At 45.8% G+C, this 16,966-nt stretch overlaps 1 protein-coding gene across 1 annotated transcript in view; it reads right to left on the reverse strand.

The window, feature by feature from the left end:
- LRP4 (low density lipoprotein receptor-related protein 4) overlaps positions 1 to 16,966 on the reverse strand; it is a 69,913-nt gene that overhangs the window by 11,586 nt on the left and 41,361 nt on the right. Inside the window, exons 4-23 of the mRNA XM_010282982.1 lie at positions 16,190 to 16,303; positions 15,661 to 15,777; positions 13,054 to 13,182; positions 12,610 to 12,729; positions 12,354 to 12,479; positions 9,895 to 10,020; positions 9,327 to 9,461; positions 9,033 to 9,158; positions 7,764 to 7,994; positions 7,306 to 7,462; positions 6,723 to 6,940; positions 6,209 to 6,385; positions 5,522 to 5,644; positions 4,604 to 4,812; positions 3,888 to 3,969; positions 3,121 to 3,226; positions 1,958 to 2,159; positions 1,441 to 1,630; positions 1,057 to 1,188; positions 258 to 398 (exon numbers count right to left, since the gene is read on the reverse strand). Of these exons, the coding sequence (XP_010281284.1) occupies positions 258 to 398; positions 1,057 to 1,188; positions 1,441 to 1,630; positions 1,958 to 2,159; positions 3,121 to 3,226; positions 3,888 to 3,969; positions 4,604 to 4,812; positions 5,522 to 5,644; positions 6,209 to 6,385; positions 6,723 to 6,940; positions 7,306 to 7,462; positions 7,764 to 7,994; positions 9,033 to 9,158; positions 9,327 to 9,461; positions 9,895 to 10,020; positions 12,354 to 12,479; positions 12,610 to 12,729; positions 13,054 to 13,182; positions 15,661 to 15,777; positions 16,190 to 16,303 (2,961 nt within the window). The remainder of the gene's footprint in view (positions 1 to 257; positions 399 to 1,056; positions 1,189 to 1,440; positions 1,631 to 1,957; positions 2,160 to 3,120; positions 3,227 to 3,887; positions 3,970 to 4,603; positions 4,813 to 5,521; positions 5,645 to 6,208; positions 6,386 to 6,722; positions 6,941 to 7,305; positions 7,463 to 7,763; positions 7,995 to 9,032; positions 9,159 to 9,326; positions 9,462 to 9,894; positions 10,021 to 12,353; positions 12,480 to 12,609; positions 12,730 to 13,053; positions 13,183 to 15,660; positions 15,778 to 16,189; positions 16,304 to 16,966) is intronic.

Raw genomic sequence — 16,966 nt, forward strand, 5'->3', positions numbered from 1 at the left:
CAAAATGCACAGGAACCTCACTCAATATAGCAGGTAGCTTTTTCCACATAGTTGGGGTTCTCTGCTTTCCTATAAGGACATTTCCTTTCCTGATTGGAAAGGAATATTTCCAGCACATACTAGGAAAAAAAAAAACAAACCTACCCAAATTCACAACCTACAGTAAGATCTGCACTTGGGTCTTTACTCAGACATCTAAATATGAAGTCACTTGCTGCCTTTCAGACAGGTAGTTGGATACACTAGGAAGTTCAGACCTTCACGAGGATCCACTCCAATTGCAATGGTGTTCTTCATGGTGACGCTGACTGAGACGACGACATCTGCAAAGTAGGGAATATCCAGAGAGACCATCCGGATGTCAGTCCTTCTGGCAAAGATCAGAAAGCTGGTCATTCCTGCAGAGTTGAAAATGGACAGATATCAGCGAGGAACAAGTTCAGTCAACTTGTAGGCATCATTTATCGAACATTCTGGAGGTGATATCCACTTCAGTGGAAAAGGGCAGATCTTGGCTTATGGGGGTCTGGGTACAAAAGCTTTACTGATTGTTATTGAATGCTTCTTTACATCCAAGTTGAAAAGGACTGCACTCATAGAAGAGTTACTTCTGCTAAGACATGTGGGAAAAGGGAATTAGGAATCAGTTTTTTCCCGCTAAGGAGAAAATGCAGAGGTACTAGGGCCTGAAGCACAGTGCCTTCCACAATCCTCAAAAAGAGGGTCCACGGGAGGAGTGTGTACAGACCTATTAAAGAATATAGCACCTTGTAGTTAAAAAAAGAATCCACCTCAAGATTAGAGCAAAAGTACACGGGAAAATGTGACATCTGGTATAGGTGCCCAACAAATTTCAAGAAAAATTTCTTGCACATCAATCCAGTTATCAGTAAGTTTCTTCATAGTAATTCCCCCTCAAATTGAAGGTACAGGCATCAAGTGGGATTTTCAAGGGGCAAAGCAGATAAGCACATAAAAGTGAATTTTGTTCTCTAACAAGGCAGGAGCAAAATGTAGCTGTAATACAAAACTGGAAATCCTACAGAGAGGACTCACCAGGGGAGCAGGTCTTGCCATCAGATTGCAGATTTATCCCAGTAGGGCAGGTACAGCTGTAACCTTTCGGAAGAGGTGCCAAAAGGCACAGGTGACTGCAGCCTCCATTGCTGACTTCACACGCTGTATGTACTATATGAAAGAGGATGAGAAAACCATAAGCCAGTAGCACAGGCACAAAAGAGGGGTGCAACAGGTGTAGTAATGCCTTCTAGAATGTCCTTAAGTAACTCTTGGCTTGGTATTCTCATGCTCTCATATTCCACCCAGAGACTTAAGGCATCAAGGGCTGACAGATAGGTCAGCTCCTTGCAGGAGAGCTGTGCCACATACCAGAGCCTGAGCAAGCTCTCAGCTCAGTGTGGCTTGGGGCGAGCTCTGTACCTGATGGCCTGTGTCGGTGGAAAACATGAATATCCATAAGGTTCTCCAGATTGTCCTGCAGCGTTTCCCGAGCCTGCCCAGTCCTTCTATCTGCGCTCTGGATGCTTTTGGCCTGCCAGTCTGTCCAGTAGATTCTCTCGCCATAAAGAGTAAGTCCAAAGGGGTGAGGCAGATTGCTCCCAATCAGCACCTGGTCAGATTACCCCCAACCCCCCCAAAAAACATTACTAAGTCGTCACTAAGAGAAAGAGGCTTCCCTTGCCCCCTCTCAACATCATAATGTACAGTCACAGCAAAAGGAGAGTGATGGGGAAATGTGAGCCCTCAAAAGGAGGTTCCCTCACACACAGTTTGCAACTGAAAGGGAGCTCTTCTCTCCCAGTGAAAGCAGCTCAGTATATCTTGATTTGGAGATTTCACTTTCAACTGGAAAGAGAGGCACGGGCCATCAGCACTCTGTGCTCTAGGACTTAGACCTCAGGCTCCCAGACACCCTCCTCAAAGATGGCTTCCTTACCTTCCTGTTGCTTCCATCCAGACTGGCATACTCGATGGTCTTCATGCCTGCGTCTGCCCAGTACAAGCGCTGTGACTCATAGTCAATGGCCAAGCCATTAGGCCATGTCAGGTTGGAGGAAATGATCACCAAGCGGTTTGAGGCATCCATACCAGCACGCTCAATTTTTGGGCTGGCTCCCCAGTCAGTCCAGTACATGAACCTGAACACAAGCCCAGACAGAAATGAATGCCCACACTCCTTCACTGCCACTATGGCCAGGCAGCGTTACGGAGAAGCAAGAGAGCCTGGTGCTTTCAGGCCCTAGCAGGAAACAGTGTTAGACTAATATTGTACTCCTGTGCAGCCTTGGGTTCTTGTAATGTACCTAAGATAACACTCAAGTTTATATACCTTCTACTGTCCATGTGCTGGCCTAATTACAACATGGAGGAAAAAGTTTGAAGTCTAAAAATTAACCAATTATTTACTAGCCTCCACCATTGGCCCTTTATATTCTTGCTGCACTGGTCTTCCAGTAATCCACTCAAGGAAAGAACAGCTCACTTATTTAAGACCTTCAATGCTTCTAAAGCAATGTCTATGGTAAGCTTCTTCCTATCCACTGTATCCACAGCTCCACAAAGTCTTATGATTCAGAATCAGAATCTGTTATTGAAACCGTTTGTTTCTGTTACTCTACTCAGGTTTGTTTTCCATGGCACAGCTGATGCCTCAATACTCTGACACAGTGCTTTGAAGCCAAGAGGCCACTGATGTTACAGCTTGCTTGAGATCAGCAGTAATTTACCTGAGGAGATCCTTCTGACTGAACTCTGGTTGATAAGTAGATAGCTTGACTACAAATTCAATACAGATGTGAAATAAACAAAGAGAAAAGACCTAGATGGCCTCATTCTCAACATTTTTTGTACCACATCTTTAGTTATTACGTCTCCAGGATAAACACATGAAAACACTAGCCAGCTCCTGCAAGCTCTGTAGCCCAACAGGCAATTATCCCTACTTATCTTGTTCCACTAGCATCCAAAATCAGCTCTCCAAGTTCAGTCTTTGGCAGAATGTAGAACAGCAGCACCAAAGAGAAAGACAATTGCCAAAACCCAAAGAACCTGAACTTCTTTAGACATGCCATGTCATTCCGGAAGAAAAAAATCTCTCACCCTCCAACAGGGTCCACCACGATATCTCGAGGTCTGTCTAGGTTCTCCCAGATTAGAACAGTTCTCATGGTCCCATCTGTGTTGGAGACCTCTATCCGATCTGTTCCTACAAAAGCCAAGAGAGAGAATGAGAGAGATCAAAGACCTCTGGAATCGCAAAAGCTAAGGCAAAAAAACATCCATACAACAGTGCATTTTTCTCCTCCATCCATCTCTGTTCATAGCTGGAAGATAGGTAAGAAACATGGCTCAAAGTGTCACCTTGCATTAGCTCTCTCAAGTCACCTCTGTGGCTGTCACTGGTACCGAGTCCTCTATGAATGTAAACCAGCTCTTTCCTAAGCCCCCAAGGTATCTATGTAAGCATAAGAGAAGAGCTAGAAAAGAATCGCCTTCCTTACATCTCTCTGAACTATGACTCTCCAGAAGGGAACATCCTCCAAATACTACCTGCTACACCCCAGGATACACTGCTGGAAGATACATAAACACACACAATCACAAGATCTGCAGTAAGACAACAGTGGTGCTTGACTTTTACTATAAAACTTACTACAGAATTAGTTAGTACTTGGGGATACTGTAAAGAGAATTAAACTAAGGATTCCACCTCAACTCCCACTTTGTTAGAAGCACATGAGATGAAACTCCATTTTTTGCTAGATAGGAACAGACAAATTTGGAATGAGACAGATAGAACTACCCAGTTCAGTTTTCATGGCTAATTTGGAAGACAGAAACCTAGGTAAAGCAGAGGATCCCAGTACCTGCATCAGTCCAGTACAACTTGTTGGTGACCCAGTCAATTGCCAGTCCAGCTGGACTTTCCAGGCTGGTGTCCACCACAACCTAAATAAAAACAAAAAGAAAAAATCCTTTGTGAGATTAGACCTGAGGGAGAAAGCACTTGCCCAATGCACTACCCATTCACAAACAACATTAACTTTCAAAAGGCAAGAGCCCAAGCACAGCAATGCCACATGAGAGAGAGCATTAAGGACTTAGAAGTTCAAACAAGTCTTACATTTGTCGAAACATCTACTTTTCATGTCTGTTCAAAATGCAATTCCAAACTTTGAACTCTGTTCCCCTCATTTATGGCAACATTAGCCTAAGCGCATGTGCAAAAAGCATTTCCTGAGAGGCATGGTTCTTGTTCCAAATGTAGTACATAACTGAGGATTTAATACTTTTTCCTTTCAGATTTTAGGGCTACAACAAAGGAATTGATCACAGCTTACAAATCAACATGCTTTGTGTCCCAATTCAAGGTTTTCCATACAAGCAGGAACATACACCAAACTTGTGTATGAAGCGTTCAGTGACTTCAGGGCTCTTCTGAGCCAGAACTAGGCAAACTAACGAACAACAAATCCAGCAAGAACTACAGCCCCTTAGAAAGCCAGTGTATCCCAACAGCTTCAAATTTGATGCTCAGGGAGTCTCCTGGCTAGATGACCTCCACACATCATTAACACTGTACCTCCTGGCCTGATCCATCCCATTTTGCTCTGCTGATTGAGTCGGTGCTAACATCTGTCCAGTAGACATAGTCATCCTTTGAGTCCCAGTCTAGAGCCACAGCGCTGCGAACATCAGCTAGGGGGATGACATCATCTGACAGGTCATCTGTGTCAAAGCTGATCCGACGGATGTCCATCCTTCGGGCAAAAAGCAGGAACTTGTCAAGACCTAATCAAAGGTCGAAAGGTCTTCTTTTAATTTCTCTAAGTTCAACAACACAGTGATAGACACAGACAATTCCCTGCTATTATCCAACCTTAACCACCTACATCATCTCTCACTGGCAGGTCACAGCCCAGGATCTTATTGGTAGCAAAATACTACCCGGCGGGGCAGGGTGAGTGGGCAGGGGGGAACAGAGTAGTAGGGAGATGTCTCTTGGGGGTAACCTATGCTGACGGAACAAAGTCAACCACATCCTTCAAATAATGGCATACACCTCCCTCCAAGTCAAATAGCTATGCCATAGCTTGAGAATCTAGGAGACAGTTGGCCTAACTCTTCCACATGGTTGCAAACCAAGAGAAACTGTGGCAATCAAGACGACTGAATTTTTTGTTCATCACTGACACAGCTCCTGTGGGAACTTCAGGAAAACAATCAGCTGTGACAGGTAAGCACGGCACCCATAGCAGCCCTGAAATAAGTGCCCAGGGATGGAGCTTCTGTGCATCCCCATCCATCAAGGGCAATGGGAATGCAGAACAGGGGATGCATCAAAAAGGTGAAGTAATCTCTGGCAGGGGCCTTAACACTGCTAACTCAGTCTACCTGGCTGCATCTCCTTGGAAGCAACTGCTGCTGCTTAATCCCATTGCCAACCCTCTGCCACCCACTGAATATCTAAGCATGCAGGCTGTGGTCCCACCTCACTTACTCTGGGCGCAGGCATGGCTGCTGGTCTTGCGGAAGCCCGTGGGGCAGGCACAGGTGTAATCCTTGCTGCTCGGGAGGCAGAGATGAGTACAGCCCCCATTGTTGGTCCCACAACGGTTTCTCCCTGCTCAAGTAGCCAAAGACAAAAACAACCACGCATAAAGCAAAGAGTAAAGAAAAGAGGAAAAACACCAGTCGAGGTGTCAAGATCCACATGGATAATTTAATTTGTCTACCCAGAAGTTAACTGAGAATAAGGAAACAAAGCACAAACTCCATTTGTAGGCTTCAATTTTAAAAGAAAGCATTTAACTCAATCCACTTCTAGAACAGATTATGGCAACTGAAGAGGATTAAGGGAGGTGTCAGTCATTGCTAGTGCCAACTTACGATTTTTTACCCTTCCCAAAACAGCTCTTGCATAAACAAGCCGCAAGTATTTCTCAGCGAAAAGCCTCTACTCCCCGGTGTCAGCAGGGGGAGCTGTGGTAACACCTAACACCAGGTTACCGGGGCTCAGGGACCTCAACTTGAACTGCCGGATGGAGCAAGTTCTGCAGCAGCTCTGGACCAAGGTGGTGGATGTGTAGATATGCTGTGTTCAGGCTTGCCACCTCCCTGCTTTACAGGGTGGCTGGCAGCAGGCCTTCTAGCGGCTCAAATGAGTCTCTACCCTCCCTGCAGTTACCTGCTGGCTGGCGTTGAGGATGTAGTGTGTGGATGTCCATAGGGAAGTGGAGTTTGTTGCGGATGATCTCCTGGTTCTTGCCTGTGAATTTGTTGGCACTGTTGATGCTCTTGGTGTGCCAGTCTGTCCAGTACAAACTATCCTCAAACACAGTGATAGCAAACGGGTGCGGAAGGCCTGTAATAGACATCCAATTCAGAGATACAATCAGGTCCAGCAGGACTCAGGCTAGCATGGAGATGAGAAAGCTCTTTCCACTGCCCCTTAGGCCTTGCCACAGGGAACCTGCTCCAATCCACCTTACACTAATATAACAGACAATTCTTCTCTCCTGTCCACCGAAGACTGGGTAGCAAACCCCATCCTCAGCAGTGGCAGAATTCATCCCACAGTGAAAGAGCAGGAGACAAGCATTAGAAGCAGAAGCCAGGGGCTCTAAAACGCAGAGTAGCACTGTGGTAGTCTGTCGTCTTTACTGCAGAGAGCACTCCCCATATGGAGCTCTGTTACTTACCTTGGCTAATAACAGCCTTCCTATTCCGCCCATCAAGGTCAGCCCTCTCAATGACATGATGTTTGGCATCCACCCAGTACATTCGATGTCCTGCATAGTCAATGGTCAGTCCATTGGGCCAGAAGAGGTGTGTATCCGCAATGATGCGCCGATTAGAGCCATCCATGTTGGAATATTCAATGCGGGGAGTGTTGCCCCAGTCGGTCCAGTAGATAGTGCTGGAGGAGGCAGGGAGAGAGACAGGCTAGAAAATTCACGTCCCACATACTGCACACAGCATCGCTCCTTATCAGGGCAAAACAATACCAGTTCTGTGACCTCAAGCATGAGACTGGGCCACAGCCATGGGAGAAGTGACAGCCAATAAGGTTAACATCCAGCACTTTCAGACTGGTGAAACCTGAAGGGTCCAGAATAGGATTATGGCTCTGAAGGCCCGCAGCATTGCCAGGTTCCCCAAATTGGCAGTACCAAACAAAGGCTTGAGCCCAGAGGCAGCCTTTTTGACCAAGGATGGTGTTTTCAATGTTCTCCTAGAAGCACTTGCATGGAGGGCTCACTGGGGTCCTAAGTTTTCACTCACCCCTCCATAGGATGTAGGGCAATTGCTCGGGGCTTCTCCAGGTTCTGCCACAAAAGCACTTTCCTGTGAGTGCCATCCAAGTTTGCTACTTCAATTCGAGATGTCCCAGAGTCTGTCCAATATAATTTGTCATGGATCCAGTCAATAGCAAGTCCACCTATCTCCAGGGGAGAATTAAGCACAGAATGAAACCAGGAGCAGGATTTGTCCATAAAAATAGTTCCCTTTCCCTCTCAGCCTCAGAAGAGGCCCAGTTCAGTCCTCACGTCTTTTCCTCTGTTAGACAAGATTCACTCCAGGGGAACACTGATCTCACACCCATTCCATCCAACCCATCACCCTGCTCAGGGAGATGCACTCTGTTTTGAATGCTGGATACACACTTTTCTCCACTCACCCACCCCTATTCTCACATCATGGTCAGTCCCCAGGCTTTCGCCTTTTTTGTGGTGACGCACCTGGGCTTTCCAGCCCTGTGGAAACCACCTCTTCCACATTGCTACCATTCAGATTGGCCCTCATGATACGATCGAGGGTGACATCAGACCAAAACACCAGCTCCTTGCTGTGGTGGAAGTCAAGGGCAATGGCATTTTCCAAGTTGTTCAGGAGCAGCGTATATTCTGAGCGATGAGGCAACACTTGTCGGATATCAATTCGATTGGCAAAGAGCAGGACTGGCTCTGGCCCTGAGAATATATGGGAGAACAGCATTAGAGTACTTTGACAGGGTCCTGCCTACCATTCCCTCTGCACCAAGTCCCAGAACATAGTTTTGTAGTACTGGCAGCAAGAAATCAACTCCCCAGTGCAAAAGACTTCAGCGGGTTGTTTTCACATCCTCAATATACAGTCCTATCTCAAAGATGAGCAGTTTTAAACCTTTTCACAAACATTCATTCACTCAGCAAGAAGTGATCACTCCAGGTCCCACATAAGCCTGTCTCACCTCAGCTTCTGAAACCATACCCCTAGGCAGTCTCTTGGCAGTTGAACTATAGTTTCCTTTTCCTATAACCATCTCCTAGGCCTACAAACACACATGCTTTACCACATCTTCTGCCACAAACAAGACACAGTTACAATCTATTTCAGCCAGATATCGACTCAGCAGGTCCTGCCACTGCAGGGGGTGGGGAGGGGAAGAAAAAACAGTATCAACATCCTTTATGGATTTCATTAGGGAAATTCCTAATGAAATTTTAAATCTTTAAATGGAATTTCTAATTCCTCAGCTCCTACATTAAAGGACCTGAGGAATAAAGTTAAACATGTGGATAGATGCCCTCCAAAAAACAGCAGATGTCCTACAGCAGCCACTCACAGCATTCAGGACTGGTGACCAGCAGCAAGAGTCAAACCACAAGGTGTGATACAACCTCATTGACTGGAAAGGTTAAGACACTTCATGAACAGAGACAGGCAGGAGGCTGTTTCTGTCCCACAGTCTGGGTCACCAGGAATGACCAGGAATTAGGAAAAGAAGGCAAGGGCTGTCCTGCTGGCAGGGAAAGGAAACAGTGAAGTAACTCTCCATGGTCAAAATAACACAAAATTTTCACAGGCATTCACCAACAACCTGGGCATATCTAATACAAACCCATGTACTTCCTTCTCCTCATGTTGGATTAGTGAACAGCATAATGCTGCCAATGAAGCATTAGAGACAAAATTATGAGAGCTGGACCAACACACACACCCCAGAATAAGGTTGAACCCCTCTTTACCTAGAGCTTTGCAGCTACGCTTGTCAGGCCGCAGCTCGTAGCCTTGCTCACACCAGCACTGGAAGCCTCCTTCACTGTTGGTACAGCCTTGGCTGCAGTAGCCTTCCTCAGCACATTCATTCACATCTGCATGTTACAGACAAAGGGAGAAAGTTACCATTAGATCATCAAGAAGCCAGGCAATCTCACCAACAGCTTGCTTCTGCTTTCATGCTCTGATATGCACCCTATCATAGCCATCAACATCAAGCACATCAAAGCAGCAGGGAAGAGGCTACTGCTCCAAGAACCCACCTTGGCATGATCGGCCATCTTCCAGGAGCCTGTAACCTGTGTGGCAGGTGCACTGCACCATCCCTCGTACCATCTGGCACTTCTGAGCACAGCCACCATTGTTGACATTGCAGTTCTCCTCTCCTGTTCGTGGACCTGGAAAGGAACACATGAAGATAACTGAGCTGAAGGCACAAGGCAGGTGTAAGGCAGCCGTCACCCTTCTGAACAGACTGAGCAAGAGGATGACAACATAGGCTCTGCCGGAAGCTGCGTCTTTGCATTCAGACTGCAGGCCACAACTAAAGGGGACAACTAAGCTCAGAATAATGCTTTTAGGGTTCACTATCTCTGTAGACACACTTTGATACCCAAGATCATAATCTTCTCCCCATCATGTCTGCAGTATGTAATTGGCAAAACCACCAGGGCCTTCTTCCTCAATCTTCAACTCTCTCCCATTATCACAGCTCAGGCTTTCTTCCTTACACACATCCTTCAGCAACACCAGATAGACGACTACACATCACAGTGTAGTCCACACACACACCCCTCCATTTATGTTTAAGATTAAGCTTGGAGGACTTACGGCAGTTTTGATGCGGGCTCTCATCACTGCCATCTCCACAGTCATTTGCTCCATTGCACAGCTTCCTCTGGCCAATACAGCGCCCATTCCCACACAGGAACTGGTCTGGGGCACACTGAGGGGTCCCTGCAATAGAAGAAGCGGAAGGTAAGCACACCACAGCTTACTGATGGAACAAGAGTCATGGTGGAAAAAAAGGATACAGAACATTTTCTAAGATTTGTTACAAACTTGACATATGAGCACAAATCCATTACTTCCTCTTTCTTTGAATTCAGCTCATCTTGCACCCCTTACTGCTCCACATATCTTCATGCTGATTTGGAGGCCTGCAAACTCTCTTCCAGACTGAGTCCAATGTTGCTTTATTGGAAAGTTCAGCTATTTAGTTTCTCTCAGAATGATTGGAAGGTCCTGGCTTAGTTCCCACTGGTTCCAGATTCCACAATCCTACTCAGCATATGCAAGTGAGGTGTCAGTTCCTCACTTCAATCATCTGATATGTCACCCCAGCATGGCTATGGATCTTAAACCTGCCTAGGAATGAGTGTCTTGTCCAGCCCTAACTGTACTGTGATGGCCTTGGAATGAGATTTACATGTATCCGTGAAATCTGAGCTCAGGCAACAGGATTTCACACATGACCTACAGGCTTCAACTTCTGCTCTTGGCAGGGAAACTCTACATAATTCTTGTAAGTAAAGCAATACTGTTTGTACGGACTTTGCCAATCTGATTGTTTCTTCAGCAGTAACTGCACTGTCCTGTTGCCTCTTATTTCTTGTACCTCTTAAGCTGACTTGGTTAGTGGTTTCCAAATCATCAACCTCTGATAATCCTAGGGAGACAACAGGACAATACAGTTATCAGCAAAGAAACAATAAGATTGGCAGACTGCCTGTAAGCAGCATGGAAAAGGGTAGTTGTGAGATTAACAGCAAGTACAAATAAGAACTAAAGACACACCAACTGGGAACATAAAACCAAATCACATGCAGATTCAGTTTTCAAAGCACAGGAATGCTTTATATGAAGGATTATGAAACTTGGACTGCATTTGTCATATTGAACACAAAGATCCTTACATCAGCTGACCTCTTGGTATTCTAGGAATCTTCTCTCTGTGGCCAATAAAAAAATAATTCTGCATAAATCCAAGAGGTGACATAGGATTTTAACTCTTGCTACAGACATTGAGAGCGCATACTATTCACTTAGATGAGCCAGTACACTTTCTGCCTGGAAGCCCTGAGTTAATTTTTACCTGGTAACTATCACCATAGACCTAACACAGAACTGCACAACTAACCTTACAATACCAATAGCTATACTCGACCACCTTGGGTTTGGTTTGAGGCGGACAGGTTGAATTTCAGAGGCTCTGGAAGTTTGACTTGGCTTCTGGGTGGCAACTGTTCTTTCAATACCTCTAAATACCTTTGTTATCAGGATGAGGAAACAGGGTTACCAGCTTGTCTTTACGTACAGTTGCTTTTTCCAGGATCACCACCATCTCCTGCACACTGGTGTTCATGACAGCTGACCAATCTAGAGTAGCTGCTCTCAAATGGCTACAAAGTGTGCCTCTCCAGGTCCTCTGAGCTCAGTTGCCTTTGGAGAACACCCACTCTCCCTTCCTCAACAGGCCCAAACAAGAGGTACAGTTTCACAAATCCCTTTTGTCAGCTCTAAACCTAATGTTTAAAATACACTGATCCCAAAGGGTCAGTATGCACAGCTGGGCTCCACTCACTGGGATGAATTTACGGAGCAGTACACACTACTCCTCAACAAGGCCTACAGACACCTTGAAGTATTTAAGGAAAGTAGAAGATTCTAGATATTCCTTGAATCCTACCATAACACTAGGGTCTGTTGAAACCCTCTTCTCCATAACCACTATATAAAGGAATGGCTATACGCAAAATGATTACTAGAAAGAGAAAAAGAGACTCCTGAGCAAATATCGAAGGGGGAAGCTGACACCCTTAACCTCTAAAACAAAGTCTTTATCCTTCAATTCCACAAAATGCCCTTTTTGATACCACTGTCTGCTAGAATTGCTTGGCAGTTTCACAAGACAACATGAAAGCTATCCAGATCTAAGAAGGCATGAATTAGACATAGTCCATTTGAGAAAGGTAGCAACTTTGCATACTACTACTGTTTCCAAGTCTGAATGGAATTGTGTCAGAGTTCTGTGGTAATTCATAGTGTAGGGACAGGACAGGAAGATGCAGGGATCTGGTATTTGACCAGAAAACACCATCACTTAAATTAGCTTAAGCACACAGACCTGCACCTGTTTGCAAGCACATAAGATAGGCTATAAATCCCATGGCTTTGGGAAGGATGGAAACTCTAGGCTGAACTCAGTGAAGCAATCCAAATGAGACTTCACCACCTATTACCTCCAGGGTGGAAACATTAGCTATACACAGCAAGGCAGCAGGCCAAACCTGTGTTCTCACAGTTCTCCTCATCGCTGTTGTCAGAGCAGTCATCTTCCCCATCACAACGCCAGGACAGACGGACACAGCGCCCTGATTTACAGCGGAACTGGTCAGCTGTGCACATAGATGTAGCTGAGGGACCAAAAAAAAGGACATTAGATGAGTAAGAAGGTCAGAAGAGACCAAATTCCAGAGCTAACAGTCCCAAATACTCTTTTGTATCCACAGAAACTGAACGCTTCCACCAGTTCCCAGCACTCACTGCAGTTCCTCTCATCTGACTGGTCATCACAGTCGAAGTCTCCATCACACCTCCAGCCAGCATTAATGCACAAGCCACTGTTGCACATGAACTCTCCAGAGCGACAAGGCTGGTGAGATGCTGCAGAGATTATAAAGAATATAAAGAGCAAACTCAGACCAATGTAACATCCCCAAAGCCCCTCATCACCACCCTTACACCCCACTACTGTGGAACTTGGTCCTGAATAGACTCCTCCTGGAAGTGGCTTTAATTCCTGTATGCTGACTACACAATTCCCATCACTAGTGTCACTTTACAGAGTTTAAAAAAAAAAAGCACGCTAGCTTATGTGTGAATAATTAAATTGCTGTCTACGCTGCAACCCCTTTCCAGCCAATGCAAAATCCGTTTAGGTTTGCAACTCAGATGCTTCGACCAGTATATCACCCTGCACTAACTTACAGCAGTCAGATTCATCAGACCAGTCCCCACAGTCATCGTCACCATCACAGTGATAGATGTCCAAGATGCAGCGTCCATACGCACACTGGAACTCCTCCAAACTACAGGTGGCAGCTGGAACATCTGATGCTAACAAAGGAATTGAAAAAAACACCTGAGGTGACAGGGCACAATCCAGTTTAGATGCAACCTTCTGAGTCTAACAATGCACTAACAAGTATTCAGTGGAACGGTGGTGGAAATTACTAGCCCTTGCTGCCTATCTCTGCATGACTTGTATTACTGAGAGGAACTTGAATGCTGTTTGTTCTTCACTGAGGGGCAGGCTAAACCTATATATAAAGACAACTGTGCAGACAATTCACTAACAATAATTAAAAAAAAATAGATATGATATTAGTCTATAAACACAAACTTTTCAAGAGACGTTAAGTTCTAGAGAAGAAAACAGCTATGAAGAAGGAAGGATTGATGGGAAAGCAACAGAAAGGATCCAAGGTTGTCACCTTCCACCTTATGCTTCAGACACTATGTCTTAGTGCCCTCAAGTGTTTACATTGTTTATTAAACCTGAAAAAGGTTGAAAAACAAAAACAGATGGAAAAATAAAGATACCCTTTGGGGTAGCTCTATATTAAGGAATGATTCCTTTAAGATTATAACAAAAATAAGCACTTGAAGACCAAAGGAAGGAAGCAAGCAGCAAGGTGCCCAGGTCTGCACATGACTTTTGAGGATTTCCCTGCTCCTTTTCCTCCCAAGCTGTTGCCAAAACAAACTGTGCCTTATCAGTAAGGAGATGACCCTGGGCAATGCTCAACAAACTTATGGTCAAGGATTTGCCTGCTGTTGTCTGTTCAACAGTGTACTAAGTGTGAAGGGATGAAAAATATTTGGAGTCCCACACAACAGAATCTGATCTCTCTTCTCATGCTCTCCAGAGAACGAATTGCATGTTTCAGGCATATGAGTCTTCCAAGTGAGGAGCTCTGAAAATAAATCCATTAAACAAAAGGGAAGAGAAAGACTGACAGTCTGGGAAATGAACTACACCTGCCTCTCCAACCTGAAGTAGTGGGCACAGCCTGCAGGCATGCAGTAAGAGCTTTAGTTCAGTGAGTATCCTGTGGCTGGATACTAATATGTGTGTTACCATGTGCCTCACCAAAGGAGCCTGAAAGGAGTGTTTGGGTCTCCTTGAGGAGAAAATTAAGTCAGTGACTTAAATTCTTACATAGTGTGGCTCAATTGTAACACACGCCCCCAGAAGAAACACACACACAAAAAAAGAAAAACCCACAAAAAAAAAAACAAAAAACAAAAAACAAACAAACAAAAAAAAAACCACAAACAGTGTAGACCCACCTTGCCCTAGATGAGTGACAAGCAGGATTAGAGATAAGAAGAAGATGACAACCACATGGAGGAAGATAAGAGAAAGGGAGGTAGCCAAACAGCTTCTCAGTGAGTTACTTAAAATGCCTTGCAGTGACAACTGCCAGCTAAGACTGGAGAAGCATTCCATCTCAGAGAAGCAGAGGCACCAGTTCTGGGTGCCCCTCCACTCCCACAGGAGGCAAGGTTAAAACATCTCCCCTCCCTTCCCAAAGGCCTATTCATGGCCTGCAGGAAGCGATAGGAAAGGGAGCAAGAAGGGGAGAGGGGAAAAGGAGAGGGAGAGAGGCTGGCTTCCTCTTAGAGCCCCTTCCTGGCTTAGAAATGTTTGCAGCCCCTGGCTCCCTGCCAACTCTCATTATCTGGAGAGATAAAAGACAACTCCCCCATGCATCCACTCCCCCTGCCCTTCAGGAGCTGGCGGCCCTGATCCCCCTCCCAGAGCCTTTTGAAGTTTCCTGCTATCTAGAACAAATTCTGCAAAATGCCTTTGAGAGCAGGGTGGGGGAAGGGACCACTGCAACTTCCACAGACATCAACAGTGCTCACAGACACAGGAAAGAGGCAGTGGGGGTTAGGAAGGGGCATAATGGACACTGTCCCACTCACTACAAGCCTGTGAGGTGGAGGAGAAAACAACTGTTGTGGGCTCTCACAGCCCCCCATCCCCATCAGTCACATCAGTTTCCAGCTAATTTGTCCTATCGGCCCTTTTCAGACAATGTCCTGCACAAAGCAGCCGAGTGAAGAGAGGTTGGTCAGACAGGCAGCCCCTGCAGTATGCCAGCTGTGGATGTGCAGTCCCTGAAGATGCTGCGGGCAGAGCCACCCCCCTCCTGAAAATTTCAGGCAGGAATCGGACAAGAGGAAAAAGGGAATAGTTTTCTCCCCTTCCTCCTGCTCTCCAACTCCTACAGTTATACAGAGATGTATTCATTAAAGCATAAGCATTCTGTTCTGACTCAAGGTCACACAGCCATGGGAAAGAACAGAGAAGAGCCAGGCACAGACAACATAACGCCTGTGAGGTAACACACGAGATACACCATTCTCCCGTGCCCTCTGGGGTAGGCAACAGAAGGCAGCATAGCTGCCAGCACAGGCAAGACTAACTTGTTTTTGATTTCTGCTGCAGAAAGTGTGCCAAACCCCAAGACAGGAGCAGGTCCAAAGGGCTATTTCCTGTGGTTACAAAGCAAGGAGAGCACTTACGGCAATTCTCTTCATCCGAGCCATCCTTGCAGTCTGTGTCACCATCACAGAACCAGTGCTCAGCTATGCAGCTACCATCACTGCAACGAAACTCCTTCTCCGAGCACTTTCTCATATCTGCAGAGACAGCAATGCAAAGCAAGCCTTGGCTTTTCCCAGAGTACCCAGGAAACAACCTCACCATGCTCCTGAAGCTCCTAGAGCACCCACAAACAAGACTGCTTATTAAACCATACATACCCACATCATGCAACGCCTGAGCAAAGCCATCATTGTTCATTTAACTGACACCAAATACTGGATTCAAAAGGAATCCATGGGACTTTACAGTGGCATGTCAAGGAATAGCAAGTCTCAAGTGATTTTTGCCTTGTAGGTAAGCCACACAGCCTGAGATCGCAAGCCCAGCCCAGCCAAGCCAGTTGCAAGCCATCACCATGCTCAGTGGATCCTAGAACTGCACCAGTTGGAGTCTCTGCAACCCCTTAAAGCATTGGCAGGACAGTATTTGTAGGGCCACATTACTCACCACACTGCTCATCACTGTTGTCACCACAGTCGTTGTCACCATCACAGTGCCACAGGCTGCGGATACAGTATCCATTCTGACATGAGAACTCATCTTCCTCACACTCCCGTGGAGCTGCAGGGACATGATGGAGATAAGGTGATGGCAAGGCAGATTTACTTTCCAGAACACCAAATCTGTGACACATTACAAAAGCATCATCCCCCAAGGGCACCGCTATGTTGGAGAGCTGATTTCCCTTCCCCCAACAATACCAGGAGGGCCACTGTGAGGTTTTTTGAGTGCCTCTTCCACTCCATCTGCAAGTTAATAGTACAGCAGGCTCTAAAACTTGAGAACATGGGTTGGAGGAAGTACCTGGAAGAGAGAGATGGAGTCACCCACCCTGTGCGGGTATTCTAGCACAGCCCCAAGCCAAGCTCAAGAGTTCCCTGCACAGAAAAAAAGGCAATCCAGGCCTCTTTAAAGGAATTAATAGGCCCTATCATTATCTAACAAATAATTGCTGGTAGAATTATATCTCAACCTTCTTTTTGCAACAATACCAAAGCTATCATCAAAGGAAAGGAAATGTTCATTGAAAAAGGAGAGAGAATAAACTTCCTCTTCTGAACTCCTCAGTATCTGCAGCGTTATTCCACCCTCTTTGCCAGTCTTCTAAAGAAGCTTGTCTGCAGACCGGTGAGGAAAGGAAAAGGACTGCAAAATTAGCACCCGAGGACCTCAATCCAACAGAAACCCTCCTATGGTTACATGCTAGTCTGAAGAACCCTCTAG

This window comes from Phaethon lepturus, unplaced genomic scaffold, assembly GCF_000687285.1.
Source record: "Phaethon lepturus isolate BGI_N335 unplaced genomic scaffold, ASM68728v1 scaffold25472, whole genome shotgun sequence".
NCBI classification, from domain to species: domain Eukaryota; kingdom Metazoa; phylum Chordata; class Aves; order Phaethontiformes; family Phaethontidae; genus Phaethon; species Phaethon lepturus.